General features: G+C 37.4%; 3 protein-coding genes across 3 annotated transcripts in view; 1 reads left to right on the top strand and 2 right to left on the bottom strand.

Moving 5' to 3' along the window:
- The window catches only part of LOC146375161 (inactive phospholipase D5-like), an 89,148-nt gene extending 81,551 nt beyond the window's left edge, over positions 1 to 7,597 (bottom strand). Inside the window, exons 1-2 of the mRNA XM_084948132.1 lie at positions 7,326 to 7,597; positions 5,133 to 5,274 (exon numbers count right to left, since the gene is read on the bottom strand). The gene's annotated coding sequence lies outside the window, so the exon portion shown is untranslated. The remainder of the gene's footprint in view (positions 1 to 5,132; positions 5,275 to 7,325) is intronic.
- A 251-nt stretch (positions 7,598 to 7,848) lies between these two features.
- On the top strand, positions 7,849 to 9,765 carry LOC146375160 (SLC35A4 upstream open reading frame protein-like). The gene is made up of 3 exons (XM_084948134.1): positions 7,849 to 7,958; positions 9,064 to 9,162; positions 9,335 to 9,765. The coding sequence occupies exons 1-3, from the start codon at positions 7,944 to 7,946 to the stop codon at positions 9,530 to 9,532; spliced, it is 312 nt and encodes a 103-aa protein (XP_084804260.1). The 5' UTR covers positions 7,849 to 7,943; the 3' UTR covers positions 9,533 to 9,765.
- A 1,892-nt stretch (positions 9,766 to 11,657) lies between these two features.
- Positions 11,658 to 16,040, bottom strand: cd74b (CD74 molecule, major histocompatibility complex, class II invariant chain b). The gene is made up of 8 exons (XM_084949048.1): positions 15,919 to 16,040; positions 15,683 to 15,786; positions 14,022 to 14,191; positions 13,663 to 13,727; positions 13,442 to 13,472; positions 13,000 to 13,209; positions 12,512 to 12,562; positions 11,658 to 12,270 (listed from the first exon to the last, which is right to left on the bottom strand). The coding sequence occupies exons 2-7, from the start codon at positions 15,766 to 15,768 to the stop codon at positions 12,519 to 12,521; spliced, it is 606 nt and encodes a 201-aa protein (XP_084805174.1). The 5' UTR covers positions 15,769 to 15,786; positions 15,919 to 16,040; the 3' UTR covers positions 11,658 to 12,270; positions 12,512 to 12,518.
- Between the last annotated feature and the right edge of the window lie 2,698 nt (positions 16,041 to 18,738).

Here is an 18,738-nt window from a genome sequence, read left to right as displayed (position 1 = left end):
GTGAGGGTGTTCAGATTTTTTTTTTATTTTGTGCATGGGAGGAATTCAGGGTGCTGTCAAAGAAAACGTGTACTGGTTTAGTCTAGATTTGGTACTATTCCTTAGTCAGAGCCAAATATTGTATAAAAGATGGGTTCTGCCACCATGAAGTCAACCATTAGGTTTTTGATTCCATATTTTTTTGATCCCAACATTTGGGCCCTGCTATGTCAGTTTTTTTGTAAGAGGGCAGAGTGCTAAGTTATGAACTAACTACATATTCTGCTACAAAGTGCTAACTCACAGACTAAAAGACTAAAATTTCACACACTAAAACAATTAGCTCATTTTAATACATTTTTGTTTACATAGCACCAACTCACAGCAACAGCTCCAAAATGACAGTTTTTTTTCATGGTAAGCTAAAGTGTAAGAGAGACAACCCCAACAAACAGAGGCTTTTCATGAGCAAGCACTTGGCAACAGTGGAAAGGAAAAACTCCCTTTCAACAGGGAAAAACTTCGTGCACAAACAGGCTCAGGGAAGGACAGCCATCTGCCTTGACTGCTGAAGGGTGAAAGGAAAGAGAACAAAGAAAAGGAAAGCTTAGAAAGAGAGGTCAAAAAACAAACTCTAGGATGGAGAACACAAAATTCAATGACATGCACAGGATATTTATAAATATTGTGCAGATGGCAGAGAGCAGTCCTACATATGTGTTTAATGTGTCCATTGAAGCACATATGTGCTGATCAAAGTGTACCAGATTAAACAATAAATCTTTTAACATTTTTAGCACAGAATACAATAACTTCAGGTTTGTCCAAATTTAGGAGAAGAAAGTTACAGGCCTGTACTTTACTTTCTGTCATCTGGCTTAATAGACAAATGTAGTTGAGTACTATCTGAATAGCAGTTAATTTTTTTGCGATGTCTTCTAATAATATTGGATAAGAAAAGAAAGTATTGGTCACAGCACAGAGCTGCAAATAACTTGCTTTACTTAACATGTTTATCCTCTGAACAAAACAGATGCCCTATTTCTGATTAATCAGACTCAACTTCAGAGTCACAATTCTGGCACACATAAATTGCCTGGCCTGAGGTGCAAGCATCATGGGCCCATTTGTTGCATTTTACCCAGGTCTCTTTTGGACGACTGTTTGAAAATGGCTCCACACAGACAAGGTAGAAGCACTCTTCATCATCTGATGATGACTCTTGAATTATTTTTCTTCTTTTAGCTGCGTTGTTCTTCATAGGTCCAGATGTTTTCCCCCCTCGCGTCCCTCTCTTTTGAAACAGCTTTTTGCTAGATTCAGCCTTATTCTTTTCTTTTTCTAGCTGCTGCTTCACTGGCGTGTCGGTTAGAATTGCTGATTTGCGTCGTTTTCTTCCTTTGCTGGATGGTTTTCGGCGGCCAGCTTTTGGATATGGCCGGATGTCCTCTGGAGTTGGTAGTCCGCTGTCAGTAATTGCAGTGCTGGGTAAGGGTGAGCTCGTGATAGAGATGGTGCTGGAGCTTGGCAGTTCAGAGTTGGTGCTGGGGCCTGGCAGTGCAGAGGTAGTGCTGGGGCCTGGCAGTGCAGAGTTGGTGCTGGGGCCTGGCAGTGCAGAGTTGGTGCTGGGGCCTGGCAGTGCAGAGTTGGTGCTGGGGCCTGGCAGGGCAGGGTCCGGAATAGGGCGATCTGTGACGTAGGATGGTGCAAACTCGGCTTCCAGAAATACATTTCTGTTGTAAGGTTGAATCCCAGCCACCCTAAAACCAGCCTGAATGTTCAATGGGGTTGCAGCCAGAGGATATGCAATTGCCACAATCCCAGGAATGTCATAAATAGACATTGTCTTCCCAGGGTTGTTCCTCATCCAGGCATCACACGTGCTGTTCATGTGCCTCTTTAGTGGCCCGTAGACAGACCTGTCTAATGGTTGGAGCCGATGTGAGCAGTGGGGTGGGAATGACAGCATGATTATGCCATTTTCTTTGGCATAATTGAGTCCATCAATGGACAGATGAGACTCGTGGTTGTCCAAAAGGAGTAAACAGGGCTTTTCCTTTGAACACTTTGTATGTTCATTGAAATGTTGCAGGAAGTCAACAAAGTGTGTGTCTTTCATCCATCCAGAGGAATTTGCCCCTCCTTTGCTGCCGGGTGGCCCGTTGATCAGGAAATGGTCACGGAAGTGGACACGCGGGAAAATAAAGTATGGAGGTAAACTATTCCCTATGGCTGAGACAGCACAGGCCAGTGTGACAAGGGTTCCCCTTTCAGCAGAGGTCAATGACCCTACTTGTTTGAATCCACGTCTGGCCAACACTTTGTCTGGTTTATGTACAGTGGTGACCCCAGTTTCATCAACATTCCAAATGTCTCCTGGTCCAAACTCATATTTGCATAACACTTTCTCTAAGTTGTCAAAGAAAGCATTGACATTCTCTCTGTTGAAGCTACTTGCCCTGGCAAGGCTAGTTGCTTCTGGCTTTCTCAGTGACAATGTTGTATGCCGCTTTAAAAAGCCTGTAAACCACTCTTTGCTGGCCTTTTCTTTTTCTGCCCACAAAGGCACAAACTTCAGTTCGTGTGCCACAGCAAACTGGTAGGCAAGCTTTCTGACCTCACTTGGTGACAGACCAAAATAAATGTCAGCTGACCTAGTAATATACTCAACAAGCTGCTTTTCCAAATCAGGGGAAAAAATCTTCCTTGGCGTTGTATAACCAACCATTGTTGTTGGCATGGCTGTCTGACTTTCAATTTCTTCTCTGGTAATCTTTTGACAATACCGAGTTAGAGTATGGTAATTTATGTCAAAATCCTTTGCTGTACTTCTGATTGATTTGTTCTGCATCTTTACCTGCCTGACTGCCTTTAACATAATGTCAGGTGGTGTTCTGCCACGCTCTGTCTTTCGTTGATAATTTCGAACCATCTTACTTTCTTCCTTCCTTCCTTAATTCCTGCCTCTCCTTCCTTTCTTCAAAAACCTTATTACAAATACAAATAAATTACAATATCACAATTTTTTGGAGCATTTATTTGTACTGGGGCAAGTTGTCACATGTGACGACTTGCCCCAAAATTAATGAGACAACTTGCCCCAAACTGACATTTATGCTAATTTTGGCTAAATGTCAGGGTTAGCTCAACATAGCACATCAGCTGAAGTATCAAAAGACACGTTAATGTCTCCTCTATTTTGTGTAAAATAATAATTTGTAACATCTATACCTAACAAAGTTGTACTGAAGAAAATTTAAAGTGATTTATTTTTCCTTTTAGGTCAAAAAAATAAAAAAGATGTGCTCACCTCAGATTAGAGCAGTCTTGACCACATGTGAACAGGAGGTTGACTATAGAAGAAGAAGTCACACAAAGTGGCTATTTCATTTTTGAGATAGAGCCTCTAGTGTTGGAGTTATGAACAGTGTGACAACTTACCCGTGTGACAACTTACCCCGCTCTCCCCTACCTAGCTTCCATTCATTTCTGTGTTATTTTCAAGTGGCTGATATTTTTTTTGTGACACCTCTTTGCATTTAAACAATGCTGAGTCAAGAATATTTGTGAAGCAGTCTCAGTCCCTCTGCAGCTCTGTTTCCTTCACTCACATTTTTCTCGGCTAGGAGCCATCAGTGGAGACGCCGGCTGAATACTGAGCACTGAGGTTAATGAGGGAACTCAGATGAAGAGGGGCCAAGTCAGCCCACAAAACCACTGCACCTTGCTGAAAGGCTTTTAGGTTTTAGCCTTGGGGGAAAAGCATCACATTAGCTGGTACACTACAAAGGTGTCTGACTGATGAAACACTTTATTTCTATTAAAGTGGATCAAAAGTGATCCCAGGCTGCGACTAGGTTAAAGCACAAAGCATTAACCGAAAAACTTTGCTTGTTAAGTACATTTTTCTGTCTTTTGTATAGTGCCGTGCAGCACAATAGAAAGAACCAATTTATGCACGGTGATCCTTGATAACATCCAACATGGTAGTGCAAAAGCAGTATAGAGTCAGTACCACGCTGCTTTAGCCTTAACACTCTCGAAGCGGAGCCCAGGTTGTGAAACCATAACTCAGTGCTCCTCACACAAGGGGCAGCAGGAGATGAGTTTTATACACTCTGTGATAAAACTTTCAATGTTTCAAGCACATTTCTTCTAAGAAACAATTCCATATATTGCCACATTCACACTGAGTACCTGTTTCATAACAACACAACAACTTACAAGATATGAAGGAGCAAATAAAAACATAAATCATAAATGGTATGCTGCTGGCAAGTTATCCCAAAGAGATGCTTTTAGAATCTCGTACAGTATTTCATACCCTGATTATCAGAAGATCATGTCATCCCATTTGAGGAACATATGAACATATTTGCTGTGAAGAAGCTTCTGAAATTAAAGAATTTATGTGCCCTTCAGAGAAACTCATATTTACTCAAGATTGCTTATGAAAACCATTTGCTTCATTAAGTTTCAGTAAATCATGGCGTAAACATTTCTTGGGGTTTTCCTGCTTTATTCCTAATGAAGAAAATAACTAACAGACAGTAACACATACAGTGCTTTGACTATAAAATACATTTTAAATGAGTTCTTTAATCACATCGGGGAAAAAATGACTGCCTCGAGATCTCAAAGCCAGTGTATGCAGGGCTTACTTCTCCATCCTTTAAATTATAATAACTACATCTGCTCAAACAACCCATGCTATTGCTGTTTGGAGTATTAACACAAACCACATTCATTATGCAAGAGAAAATGTTCCGCTGGGCTTGTTGAATAATAAATGAAGCTTTAGTCACAAAGCTATAAAAGTCCAAATTATTTATTGTTTTTTTCTAGTCGGAAAATAGGCAAATTTATTACTGTTTCAAAGGTTATTTTGGGCGAGCTGCATCTCATGACATTACAATGACTGCCTAAACTAAAAATGATAACTCAAACATAAATCTACGATCTGTCCCTGATATTCGTGGTACAGTATATGAATACACATTTCCCTGAAGCTCATCTCTGTAATGTCTGCACCATAAGCTTCCGTGACCTTTCCAGTACAGAGGCGTCCAAAGATTAGTCAGCCAAACATGCCTCAGCCAAAATCAATACGCCCCCTGAACCATCAACAGCACTGAAGATCACAGACGCCTTACCTCCATCGCTCCTTCCAAGTCTTAAACACCTGCAGTCCAGGGGAGTGCGAGGCCAGTCTTTCATCTCATGCAAAACTATGCAGACTGTGTTATGTCCAGCTTGAACCGACCATTAAATACTGTGGTCCATATCAGGTTGGTCCTGCAATAACCCCAAACAAGGAAAGGTTAATGGAGCCAGCAAGTAGAGTCTAAAAAGTAGAAATTTATGTTTTGGCAAGATTCATCTTTTTAAATGAATAGAAGATGAAGACCTTTACATATTTTTCATTTTGCAGTTTCGCTCTTTTTGTCTCCTTTTGCCTCTACATCAGATGGAAATAACTCGAGTTCTCTAGTAGGTATTAAATGCTTTCTCTTGCCATCTTTCTCAATCTCTTTCTCACCTCCTGTGACTCGGGGCTCTGCCATTCACTCTCACTTCCACAGTCTCTGGAAAGACACACTTGTGGGGAGTCATGCTCTCAGCAAGTAAAAAATAAATCACACAAGGTTTTAAATCTGATTCACTTGATGTAATGACTTAGACTTCAATGTTATACATCTATGGGAAAATACTTATCTTGCATTATCCCTACAATGTTTATTCCCTGCTTCTACTGTGGGATGCACTGATGATTACAAATGAGAGATAATGAGCATCTCTGTTTCTGTTTCTCTGATCCTCTATCCCTTTGCCTCGCTAATTATTTATCTGAACTCTTGTTCATTTTCTTTTCACTTTCATTTTCCCCACAATTTAGATCTGTTCTATTATATCAGTATATTATATTAGTATTTCAGCATCATAATGTTAAAATGTGTGTGTGTGTGTGTGTGGGGGGGGGGGGGGGGGGTGGAAACTGCTCTGCATTGCAAAAGCCAAACTGGAACTTGGAATTAAAGAGGTTTCAGAGTGAGATATGAAAGGGGACAATTAAAGTAATGAGCCCATTGTGACCATGTGAGTTATGTTTTGGTTAAATTGTTTTTGAAGTCTCCCCAATTATCAAAGCCCTCAAACAGTGTTCAAAAATAGCATATCATTTTTTTTTTTAGCATGATCAGAAATAGCAGGGTAATTAATTGCTTCCTTTATTCATATTTCACCTTAATGAAACTTACCAGGCTGTCACAAATTCTGAAGAAGGTGGGTTCTGGTATTTGCCCAAAAAATGATTGCCAGTATTTAAACTGCTGTAATTAACTTATTGGCCTATGATCTGCCCAAGAAATCTCAAACATATCTTTCACGGATGATATCAAGTCATCTTGAGCCAGAAATAACATTCCTGTCAAAAGGTAGAAGTTGCAATCATGTTCTGTCAAAGTGACTGTTATAAATGCTTTTTTTTTTTTATCCAGGTAAAAAAGTTTCATTGAAATTAAAAACTTCTTTGTCAAAAGAGATCTGCCCAAGATGGCAGCACAAATTAAAAAAATATATAACATAACAATTCAATAAAGATATTTAAGTGAATTCACTGTAATGTGGAAGACAGACTAAGGACAGGGGCATTTGAGGTGGATACAAACTGTTCTGCATGTTTAAATACCTGAGGTCAACTATCCAAAGAAACAGGCAATGCAGAAGAGAGGTGAAGAAGAGAGTGCAGACAGGGTGAAGTGGGTAGAGTGTCAGGAGTGATTGGTGAGAAAAGGATAGCAGCAAGAGTGAAAAGAAATGTTTGCAAGATGGTAGTAAGACCTGCTATGTATGCATGGTTTGGAGACAGTGGCACTAACAAAAAACAGAAGGTTGAGCTGGAGGTGGCAGGGTCATAGATGCTCAGACTTTCTCTGGCAGTGACCAGAGTGGACAGGATTAGAAATAATTCTGTCAGAGGGACAGCTCAGGTCGAGGGCTTTGAAGATCAAGTTAGAGGGGAAACAATGAGATGGGTTGGACATGTGCAGAGGAGAGATAGTGGATATATTGAATAAAGGGTGTTGAATATGGAGGAGTCAGGCAGAAGGAAAAGAGGAAGACCACAGAGAAGATTTATGATATTGTGATGTGCAACAGGTTTGGTGTAATAGAGGAAAATGTGAAAGCATTAAGTACAACAGGTAGAGTCATTGCAAAACATGCCATTTCTTTACATGGCAAATAAACATCAGCAATCCCCTTTTTGGCATGACACTGGTAAAGAAAGACCTGCCTGACTGATTGTTGCATCTTCAAAAAATAAAAATACAATAACTGAGACTTACAATGAAGTATCGTTGCAACTGGTTTACTGAACCTTCTTTTCAGTGCATGTACAGAACAGGAGTATCCATTTTTTCTGCTGCCTCCTACAGGACACACTCTTCTTCCACTTCCTTACACATTAATGTAACACAGAACCAATACTGCCTCTCCTGGCATTACCATTGTAACAACACACTCATTCTGTTTCTTTCAGAAGAATAACAGGAACTTAGGATGTAGGTATCTATGAATAATAACTATTATGTATACTCATATATTTATATAACCTACTAATTTCTTGCGATACCACACTGATGAAGACAAGGAATGAGAATGTGTTGTGCCTGCAGGAGACCAGGTGGATGGGAACCAAAGCCAGGAGCATTGGAGCTGAGTATGGAGCTGCCAGGCAGGAGTAAAAAATGAAAACCACAGGTTAGATTAATAGATGCAGTAAAGGAGAAAGCTGGTTTGATAGGGTGAGATCATGGAAACAGATGATCTGAAAGGAGGATCTTCTGGAGTAGCCGAAAGAAGAAAAAGAGTGGTCTGTGAATACGCCAGTGGAGGGCAGTAGACTTCATTATTAAGCAAATCCACGAGAACAAGAAGAAGAGGTGCATCAACGGACTGGAAAGATGGCTAATGACAAGGTTTGTCTCCAAGTTTTTAATGTTAAGCCAACTTTGAATAGTGGATAGGCGTTAATTTTAACTTGAGCTGTCATTCAGCATTAGCCGTCAGCTTCAGCTTGGGGTGTCACTACGTAAAACAAAGTGTAGCGTAGCTAGCTAAACCGTTAGCTTACTTCCCGTTTAACCGAATGAAATTAGCAAACAGGAAATGCATTTGTTGTGCATTCAACCAAATCCATAGCACTGTCAATAAGCTGAAAATAAAGAGACTGATAATTTCATAACAGTAAACGTTTTGCTAGCTGCTAAAATAACGTTGACGGGAAGGACTAGATTTGGAAGGTCTGTTCACCTTGAGACTGTCAGTTAGCAAACAACGAAAACGCGACCCACAGCGCTTAAAATGAAGTATTTCTACTATTAAATAAGCTAAAAGAAAACACAGTTAGCTTAGTAACCTGTCGAAAATAATGTTACTGTTCTCTAAAAGGTGTCATGCCTGCTTAGGGCAACGGATATATGGGAATGGTTTTAAGAGACAAGTATCTGTTCCAACATGTTCTCTATGCTTTTTGTTTATTTTACTACCATCGGCATAGGGTCACTGTTGTATAAGTTACCCGTTTTACCTGGTTTGTGGAATGCAGTGTGTTTTTACACAGAGCTCGGGGAAACACGAGGAAATATAAGCCTAAAGGCAACTTAACTAATAAGGGGTAATAAGATAAAACCACTTTAATATTTAGTTCCAAATGTGGAAATTGACTGTTCACAATTACAAGTATTAGCAAAAACCATCTTAGTATGTGTTTTCTTTTTAATTTATGTGGTGTACTTTCTCTTATTAGAAATGGATAATCTGCAGTCACCTGTTAAGATAAAACAAAACTGAAACTAAAACTCAGACAACCGAGTCTCTGAAAGAAAATCCATCATATGCCCAAATGATTTTAGAACATATATTTTCAGTGGATTTTCTAGTTCATTGTCAGAGTGTTTGCTGTGCTTGGTCATAATACAGGAAGTTCAAATGTTTTATTTTTAGATACACTCCATGTTTTAGAAAACTCTGGTTGCCTCCACTAACCTGTTTGCTTGTCTCTGTGCCTACGTGTTTGTGTAGAGTCCACTGGGTCAACTCAAGGATCTCGTGGAGTTAAAAGACCAGTTGGAGGACATTCAGAAACGGGTAGAAGATGAGATACAGGCTGGAGTTCCTCCAGTAAGGCTCACAAATCAATATTATTATTATTATTAGTAGTAGTATTAGTATATATGGAGAGAGAGCATAGTTTACTTTGCCTTGAATTTTGTTGAGAGTTAAGTTATAAAATTATAGGTCGAGGTATATATCAAAACACCAGACCAGGTCTCATTTCTCTTCCTCTCTCTAGGGGGGCAGTCTGCTGGCTTCTCCTTTCTTGAAGGGTTTTCTTGCTGGGTACGTTGTTGCTAGACTTCGCTCTTCAGCGCTGCTAGGCGTTGCCATAGGCACGTGTACAGGGATGTATGCAGCTCAAAATTATGCTGTTCCCAACATCGAAAACACCATTAAAGACTACATACGCAACCTGAAAGGAGGACACAAGTAAGGAGGAGGACAATTGGAGCCAAACAACGGAGCAAAGCGAGCGTCAGACATCTACAGGAAGAGTGTGCCAGTACAGCTTCACATGGGATCAGAAACATATAGAAAAAGTTTAAAACTTATCAGAATTTAATGTGGTATTTTTTTACTTTCAATATACTTAAATAATATATATAAAAAAATTATAATTACACTATTGAATTTGGTATAGAGTGAAAAAAACAGCTATTCTTTTCCTTTATTATATATATATATATATATATATATATATATATATATATATATATAATTTAGTTGACCTCCCTGCAGAAGACAGCTCATTAATTCATGCATTCATTAATATGAATGCAGAAAAATGTCAGTGGTTGAAATTTAGACAAATTGCTACTATTGTAAATCCTCACAGCTGCTATGATTGACTTCTGAAGCCAACCTTGTCTTTCATTACAGCACATGCTTTCTAAAACTTATTTGAAAGACCAACAAATATGTAGCTGTAAACTCTGGTTCGGTTGACCTCTCTAGCATAAGCTTATTGTAAGAAAACGCGTTGCATTTTTATGAAAATTCAAACAGGACTTGAATTCTGTGTGTTTTGGTATCTTCTGCCCTCTAGTGGTCAGAAATCAATAATAGCAGCCTTAACTAATTAGCACTTTGTTTCCTTGTTGCTCAGGGTGTAAAATTGCCTCACTTTACATCACACAGTTCTTCTCTGCAAAACCTGTCAAATCTTTTGGTTTTTGTTAGTTTTCACATTGTTTACAGTTATCAGAGGAGTGTCTGTAATGCGGAGTAATGTCAATCTACAGGTACAGAACCCTTCCCCTATCCTTCTGGATTGTATTTCCTAATCTCTGTATAAGTTAACACTTTTCAGAGACCTGTCTCTTTTTTTTTTTTTTTTTTCTGACAAGTTGTTCCATGATTGACTCAGAAAAACACTCAATTTCCCAGAAATTATGTTGCTTTTTCTGTGTCCTCACAATGCTGAAAAAATTCTAAAAGCAAGAAAACAGCCAAATGCCAAAGCAATTCTTTTTCTTTCTTAAGATTTAATTTGCTCTTTGGACTTTTAGAAAAACTGGGGAATGTGTGTTAAAGCATTTCATGTAAAGTATACATTAAGAGTGCCTACTATGGTCTGGAGTTGACAGTATCATCTCAAAAGCCTTGTAAGAGTTGGCTGCCTGTTTTCTATATGCTGGAAACTGAACGTTTGCACATGTATCGATTATGCTCTTTTAATCTAAAGCCGTTAGTAATTTGTATGTTTTTTTGGAGTCATTTATTGAAATCTGTAGAACGAAAAGTGAAAAGTTTTACTTTCTTAGAATGTGCTGATTGCATCATGCACTTATGAGTTGTACTTTTTTAGTATTAGAGGTTTAAGCTGTAAAACTGAGTGTTTTATCCATAGACTATGCTGCTTCTGCTGCAGGAAACGCATCTCTAATAATCCACCGTGTAAAGTTGTACAAAATAGTGGTGCCACTTGGCAAAACCAGCATACATTTCAGTGTGAATTTTCATTTTGCACAGCGGATATTTCACTATCCACATACAAAAATGTGGACAACCCACTTTTTCAAAGATAAATCAGTAAACACTACAGTATTCAGTGATTCTACAAAATATATTGTTGTTTTTGTAGCTTTAGTGTAATATTAAAAATGTATTCATGTCTATGGAAAGCACTGTAAAACTGCACTGTGATGTTTTTAACATGGTGGCAACATCGAAATGAACATTTCACACCATTGCATAATTAGATCTCTGACAGAAATTAGATAAACAAGCCATAAAGGAGAAAGATGTTGTTTCAGCTTGTGATCAGCTTGTTAGTTTTCAGACAAACGTGTGTACTGTATGTTTGGTGACTGGAATCCAGAAACATGTGCCTATTGACAATCATTGTGTTACTGTCTCCATATTGTATGTTTTAGTGTCTCTTTTTTTGTCCTATCTTTGCATGTTTTTAAGTAATAATTTTTGTGGGATATTGATTCAACTTGACAGAGCTTTGTTTTAGCAGTTTTGGTTTTTGTGTGTTTATGCTGCTACACATCAAAAACAGAACTTTTTATAATTCCCACTGTGCTGGTATCATAAAAGAAAACCATCAGAACTGTTTTTAACAGGTTTTATTTGGGTTGTTCAAATAAATCTACTCATGTATCCCGATTGCGTCCAAATGATCCTTCAGAACTTGTAATAACAGCTTTATTATTATTATTATTGTTGTTATATTTTACCTTAAGCCAAACATGACAAAATTAAAAGACCAAGCCTTTGATGTCAGGGAGGACTGCATTTACATTTTGTCAGAAATCCATTCTTAAAAGTATTTTTTTAAAGTACTTTGGCTTAGCTTCTCTTATTTTTTCCCTCTTTATTTATTGTACGCCTCCCAACACAAAAACCACATTGTCCAATCATCAACATTAAAATAAAGCATTTTAAGGCTGCACACTAAACACTATTTGATAATTATTCATCTTTAATAGCCATTAAAAATCTCCAATCACAGTCAAAAGGCTCTGCTGTCAGTAGAATATTGGTTGCAATAAAATAGGAACGATAGCAAGCAGGTAATTGGTTACTGGTAATTTATCAGCGATATATAAAACCCCATTAGCTTATTAAGTGCAGCTGTGGTGATTAATTTGGCAAAGTTGTAACACGATATTAGGAGATGAGCCGAAACTGGTTTCTGGAAAAGACTGAAGCGGCTTCTGTTGCCTAAAACAACAACAACAACAAAAGCATGATTAATAAATGATTAATGGTTTTAAATTCGCTATTCAAGACAATTGTACTTTTCCAAAATTATTAGTTCAATTCAATTTTATTTATATAGCACCAAGGCACATTACATTGTAGGGAAATACCCTACGATAGTGAAATGCACTTTTTAATTGTAGAAACTGTAGCTTATAGCGATCATATAAAGTAAGGCAGAAGAATATGATTGTTTACTCACCACAGTTTTAATTGTCCTCGCTGGGAAGACTCAGCATTTTCATCATGGTGCCTGGAAAGACAGATGTTGGACTGTAAGTGACACTGTAGCTTAAATCAGATCCTGAATGTAATCAATAATTGAATCATTTAAAGGTTTTAGATTTCTCCAGATGAATCAAGATTTGTATATGCATATCGGAATTACATTGCAATCCTCTTATGAAAGATCAATATTTTTAAAACAAAAAACCTGAGTTCTCTGAAAGTATATTCAATATCATGCTAAAACCTAATACACAAATTCATTAATCATGCACAACTCTACAAATAGTCAGCAAAAAGGTTCACTGAAATCTCTGACGTGTGGGTTGTAGATTTAAATAACTACATGAAATAAACCATAAATGCGACAATAAAATGCTGATATGAAACTGAACATGGCATTTTCATGAATATTTTTTTTTTCTAATTTGAACTTAATACTCAAAATCTGTTATCTTGTCTCACCAGCACGGACAGACAGATTGCAATTGGCTCGTCCTTGGCGCTCGCTTCCATCGATCTGTTCCCCGGTGGCTGTGTTCACACACCAGCAAAAGGACCCGAAGCACTGCTGGGCCTTGTAGAGGCCATCCTTTTCACAGGCAGGTTTGAAACCTGGCACCTGCACAGGCTTCACGCCAGAAGCCTCCAGCTGGCACTTGGTGGGAGGAGGGGCTGCGAGAGCAGGGGAGAGGGGATGAGTTGATCCACATTTTATAAATTTGTTAAAGACAAACTGTAACAGTTTAATCTTTCTGACTATTGAACTTTGAGGTCACATATGAGGACAGAAAAAAGAGCATTTTTGTTAATAAAAAAAAAAAAAAAGCATTCTCTAGGCCATAAACAGATGAGAAGATAATTAACACATATACAGAATACATGAACACAAATATTTAAGACATACATGAATCATCTGGGGTTCCAGTTGAAGAGTCCTGCAACACAATAAGTTAAAAAACCAAAAATGAGAAAAATGCAGGACTTTAGAAGTGTGTCAGGATTCACTAAAGTTATACTTATTTAACTTTAAAAAAATTGACAAAATTAGGGTTTAGGGTTAGATTTGAACTGAGACTTACTAGCTTGAAAATCAAAAGCCCAGTTTCAGACATTTTTTTTTTTTACCGTGTCCACAAGGTCCGGCATCACCATGGAGTTCAAGGGCAGATGCATGTTCATGGGTGCAGGAGCTATGGACAGGGAGAGAAAGGTGTATGTGAGACAGAGGTAAAACAAAAAGCAAAATACAGAAAAAAGAGAGTGGCACTAAAAATAAATTGTACAACAACAGAGAGCTGTAATTCGGTTTCAATAAAATTCTAGGCACTGATTCATTATCAGTCTAAGTTGTTTTACAGGTAACAGGGCAGTTTCATGACATTTTGTCTTCTTTTTCATCTTTTTTAATGTTTAGCGGTTAAGCAGTTTGTTTTAAATAAAGCTTTTTTGCTGCATCCTGCTAATTCCCAGCATAGCATTCTCACCAGAGTTGCCTCGTGACACCTGTGACTCAAGTTTGTTGTTCTGATCCGCCAGAGATTTGATGTCATTCTTCTGGCTGAGGAGGAAATAGGCGGTCATTGTCTGGCCCACAATCAGCACACAGGCCAGAAGGGTCAATCCTGCCACCTTATAAGCCCGGGTAGAGCGGCCACTGAAAAAAAAAAGAAAGCAATATTTCTTTATTAATGCTTGTAGGATTAAAAGAATATTATTTGGCACTAGAAGGTCTTCAAGATGAAAACCTTCAGTGGGAGAAAGATGATGAGTAGGTAGGCAGAAAGGTTTATGGACATAAAAGAATATGAAGAATGAAGAACCTGATTGGTAACTTAGACTTTTTGTTGGCTCAGAACTGGGGAAAAAAATTAATATAACAGGAACGATGTCCACGGTGCTCATGTGTATACGTAACTAAGTAATGACATCAGCTGTTGTCAAGCAGACACCTGAGTGAACATCTAAGATGAGTTCTGTTTTCACCAGGGCGGGTTTTGGACAATCCTTAATTTTATTGACGTGTGCTCAGCGAGAAGTTTCTTGACTTCTGATTTACTGATTCTATAAAAAAAATTATCCTAAAATCATTAAATACAGTTTTGTTTTTAAACAAATACCGTATATATTTCATTTGCATATATATATTTTTTAACTTTTTTAATTAGTTTTCTTATTAGCGTGAAACATACATAAAATATAATTACCATTATATAAACAATCACATATCTATGTCTATACATACATATTTATATACCTAAATGAGTATATACAAAGGAGGGGAAAAGAAAAAAAGGAGAAAGAGAGAGAGAGAGAAAAAAAACAACAACAACAAAAAAAACAAAAAGAAATTTTCTCTCTCTATTTCATTTATATTTTTATTTAATTCTAAAATAACATTAATTTCTAAATCAGTAGCAGTCTCAGCATAATAACCCACAAAGCCACTTCACATTGCAGTTTTGGAGTCTATTTTTGTTTCATTTTTTTCTTTTTGCAGTGTGTAAATCAATTAGCAAACTAAAAACTTTTATAAATATAATATAAATATAAATGAAGTTGTTTTGTTTGGGCTTTTTTTTGAAGCGCTGTTATTCATCTGTACAGTAATATAGTATCAGTGTGGCATTCATTTACAATTACAATATGATCAACCACAGCTACTGCTATGTAAAATCTATAGAAAAAACACAAACAGGAAATAACGGTAAAATCCTTCTCTCTGACATACAAATGTGTTTCTTTGACAGTGATTTCATTTTTTTATTACATAGCCACGACTTTCTATGACATTATAGGACTTTCTTATCCCCCAAAAAGGAGCAAGATCCTCAAACTGTGACACTGTAAACTGCTTGCCTGCTGATGTCTGCCAGGCAAGCAGCTATTCTTAGCGCACGCACGCACGCACGCACGCACACACACGCACACAAACAAAAATAAAACATATATACACCGGAGCTTTACTGAGTCAGTATCCTATTATAACAAAACGACACGACAGTTTCAAAACCTAAATTAACGTTTAGGACACCCACATTTTGGTTTTCGCACCGTGATCCCTCACCTGATGTTTGTGACTCGCGCGCGCGCGCGCGCACAAAATTAAAAAAAACCCCCCAAAAAACCAAACATCTTTAACACTTACTTTTGTCCTGGCGCTCCAACATTGACGGTTGTTTCATGGCTGGGAGCGCCAATTAGAGGTTGGGTTGGAGTCTCGGGGTCGGACATCTTCACGCAAACACAAACCTGGGGGCAAACATACATATATTAAAAAAAAAACAACCCGCTAATTACAAAATAAAACAGAAAGAATAATAACATGCTTTCATAAACACACACACACAAACACACACAAGAAAACGGAAACGGGTTGTTTACCTTCTCTCAGGTCAGACTGAAAAGTGATTCACAGTATTAGTGACCGAATTCAGCCAAATTTTACCTTTATGACTGAAGAAAGGCAGAAGGAACTGAAAGCTGAAGGCAGGGGAATCCCGCACTGCCAATCTCTACTCTGGTTGGCGTTTTTTTCACAAAGTGAATTTGTGATTGGCTGTTTGTAATAGTTCATCATCTGTAACTAGGAGCAGAGAATACAGACGTTTAGTCTTGGAAAAACAATTGAGCTCTTTATATGGCGAAGTAAATGGGGTATATCTTTGAATTTTATTAAATATCTGTAAATAATTTAACTTTGTTAACAACATGAACAAAATACCTGTACTACCGATTATGTCCTTAATAAGATATTTCTATCTTTATTTCTAAATTTAAATATAATATTAACAAAATTCTACTAATAACTATAGATTGAGGAACAATTATGCTTCCAACCCACTCCTGTAATGTCTTTACATCCTTGAATCGAACTTAACTCTTGAAAAAGACAGTTTTTCATTCACCATTCAAAAAGCAGACCCCAGTTAACACTCATTTATTGTTATTATATTAAATATATATCATTAGGATATATTTAACATGGGAGATTTTTTTTTAAAAAGGAAAGAGTAATATTGGTATATATATATATATATATATATATATATATATATATATATATATATATATATATTTTTTTTTTTTTTTTTTTTTTTTTTTTTCAAATAAATATCCACACATCCGGCTTACAGACTTCCTTTTTCCTCTCTTTATATTGGTTGTAAATTTCCACCACTTAATGACATCTGAAGTGTGGACACTGCTTAGTTTCTTACAATTTAGACATATGCAGCATTGTAAAATCATTGAGGTATTTCTTGATTTAGATTAGTTGTGACGTCAGAGTAATAAAACAAAGACCCAATTGAACTGCCTAAAGGAAGTGAAAGTACATTGGACACCTGATTTGGCAAGACAGTACTGCAAGTCAGATAACTTAAAATCAGACGAGGTTGCAAAATCACAGTTGTGAGTGGTTTGGTTGAAGTTGTAATAATGAGTCTCTGTGCTCTTGTTTTAATTCTTCTGGTAGCCTAAGAGGTTCTGAAATTACAAACATTACACAAAATGAAACTGATTTTCTGAGTATGTGGGCGATGGAGATAACCTTCTTTCAAGAGTAAGGAAAAGGGAAAGGCTTCTGTAGTATCATTGCTTTCGCTCTTTAAAATCACTATACTATATTTAATGGGGGAAACCCTATCAAATCATTTTCAGTAGATTTTTATGTATACCATGTACATTTACACCATGTAGACCCCATTTCCATGAAGAGGTGTACATGGGTGTATTTGGGTGCCATAACACACACGATGTTTGGACATAAAAAGAGACTGGATTTCACCCAACAAACACTATACCAGCTTCAGTGGTGGGAACATCATGGCGTGGGTTGTTTTTCAGCATACGACACTGGCACACTTTATGATTGAAGGAAGGAGGAATGGAAAAATGCACCAAGACATTCTTGATAAAAATGCTGGTGTCATCTACCAGGTTGATGACAATGAAAAAAAGCCTCTTCAACCTGTCATCACCAACAAAGGCTTTTGTACGAAGTGTTAAATAAATTTCAGTAAGCGTGTTCAATATTTATTATTACACATATTGTAGCACTGTATTGGAGCACCTTTGTCTGGTGACTGTGGAGGCCATTTGAATACACTAAATTCACTGTCATGTCCAAGAAGCCAGTTTGAGATGATTTGAGCTTTGGGAAATGGGAGTTACCAACTAGAAGCAACCATCAGGAGCCACTGTGTTCATAAAGGGATGGACATGATCAGCAACAATATTAAAGGAGGATGAAATGAAAGCAAAGTCAAGCTCTTTGGTATCAACTCTAACCCTAACCCAGAAAACATCATCCCCATAGTCAAGCACAAAGATGGGCACATTATGCTTTGCAGCTGGGTACAAGATGATTTCAATGCACTGAGGGGCCAATGGATGGGGCCATATACTGTGAAATCTTGGACAAGCACCTCCTTCCCTCAGGTAGAACACTGAAGATGGGTTGTGAATGGGCCTCCCAGCATGATGGTGATCCAAAAAATATGGCTAAAGCAACAAAGGAGTGGCTTTTTGGTTAATACTCTGTTTCTCTCCATTAAAATGAAACTATGATAAAAATGAGATGGTTCAAGCTTACAAATTCAAATAAATATTTTCAGTACTGTAAATGTCTGAAAACATTTATAAGTGATGTCAAAGAATGAGAAATGCTCTTTCTCATGTGCATAACATAATAAACAGTTTTGAATACTTTCACATATTGTTTTGAAGACTTCCATCCAAAATTTGAGTCAGACCAACTATACCAACATTAGTTCTACAACAACAAGTTGTAAACTTAGAGGAGCCTGGTCAGATTTTTCAGGAAATCAAGTCTGCCCAATGAAGAGGAAGAGGAATAGAGTACTTTTCAGCAACAAAGGGAACAAAACATAAGAAGCAGACAGAGTATAGATTTTACTATATCAGAAGAAGAATGTACCAGAGGAAAAATGTAAATGATAAATTGATAAAAATCTGAGGCTGAACAGAGCAACAGGAAGTGATACTGGGGATTTTTTTAAAAACAGTTTTTCTTGATTGCTTTGACACAGTCCTCCGATCAGAAATGTCACTCCAACCACTCTTTATGCGGTTCACAAATGAGGAAGACATTTCCTTACATTGGTCTTTTATCATTATGTTTCATATACTTCATATACTTCACTACAAAAAACATTTTGTTGTGTCTGTATGTATTATTAT

The sequence above is a fragment of the Perissodus microlepis genome, chromosome 13, assembly GCF_051167445.1.
Source record: "Perissodus microlepis isolate ML-2025 ecotype Zambia chromosome 13, ASM5116744v1, whole genome shotgun sequence".
Classification (NCBI taxonomy): Eukaryota; Metazoa; Chordata; class Actinopteri; order Cichliformes; family Cichlidae; genus Perissodus; species Perissodus microlepis.
The sequence above is the reverse complement of the archived record's forward strand: the minus strand, read 5'-3'. Positions and strand labels throughout refer to the sequence as shown.

Coding starts and splice junctions, on each gene's coding strand:
- LOC146375160 (XM_084948134.1), top strand. Junction 9,163..9,334: donor TACAGGCTGGAGTTCCTCCA/GTAAGGCTCACA, acceptor TCCTCTCTCTAG/GGGGGCAGTCTGCTGGCTTC.
- cd74b (XM_084949048.1), bottom strand. CDS start 15,768: ATGTCCGACCCCGAGACTCCAACCCAACCTCTAATTGGCGCTCCCAGC. Junction 13,473..13,662: donor TGCCGGACCTTGTGGACACG/GTAAAAAAAAAA, acceptor ATTGTGTTGCAG/GACTCTTCAACTGGAACCCC. Junction 13,210..13,441: donor TGGAACCCCAGATGATTCAT/GTATGTCTTAAA, acceptor CTGCTCTCGCAG/CCCCTCCTCCCACCAAGTGC.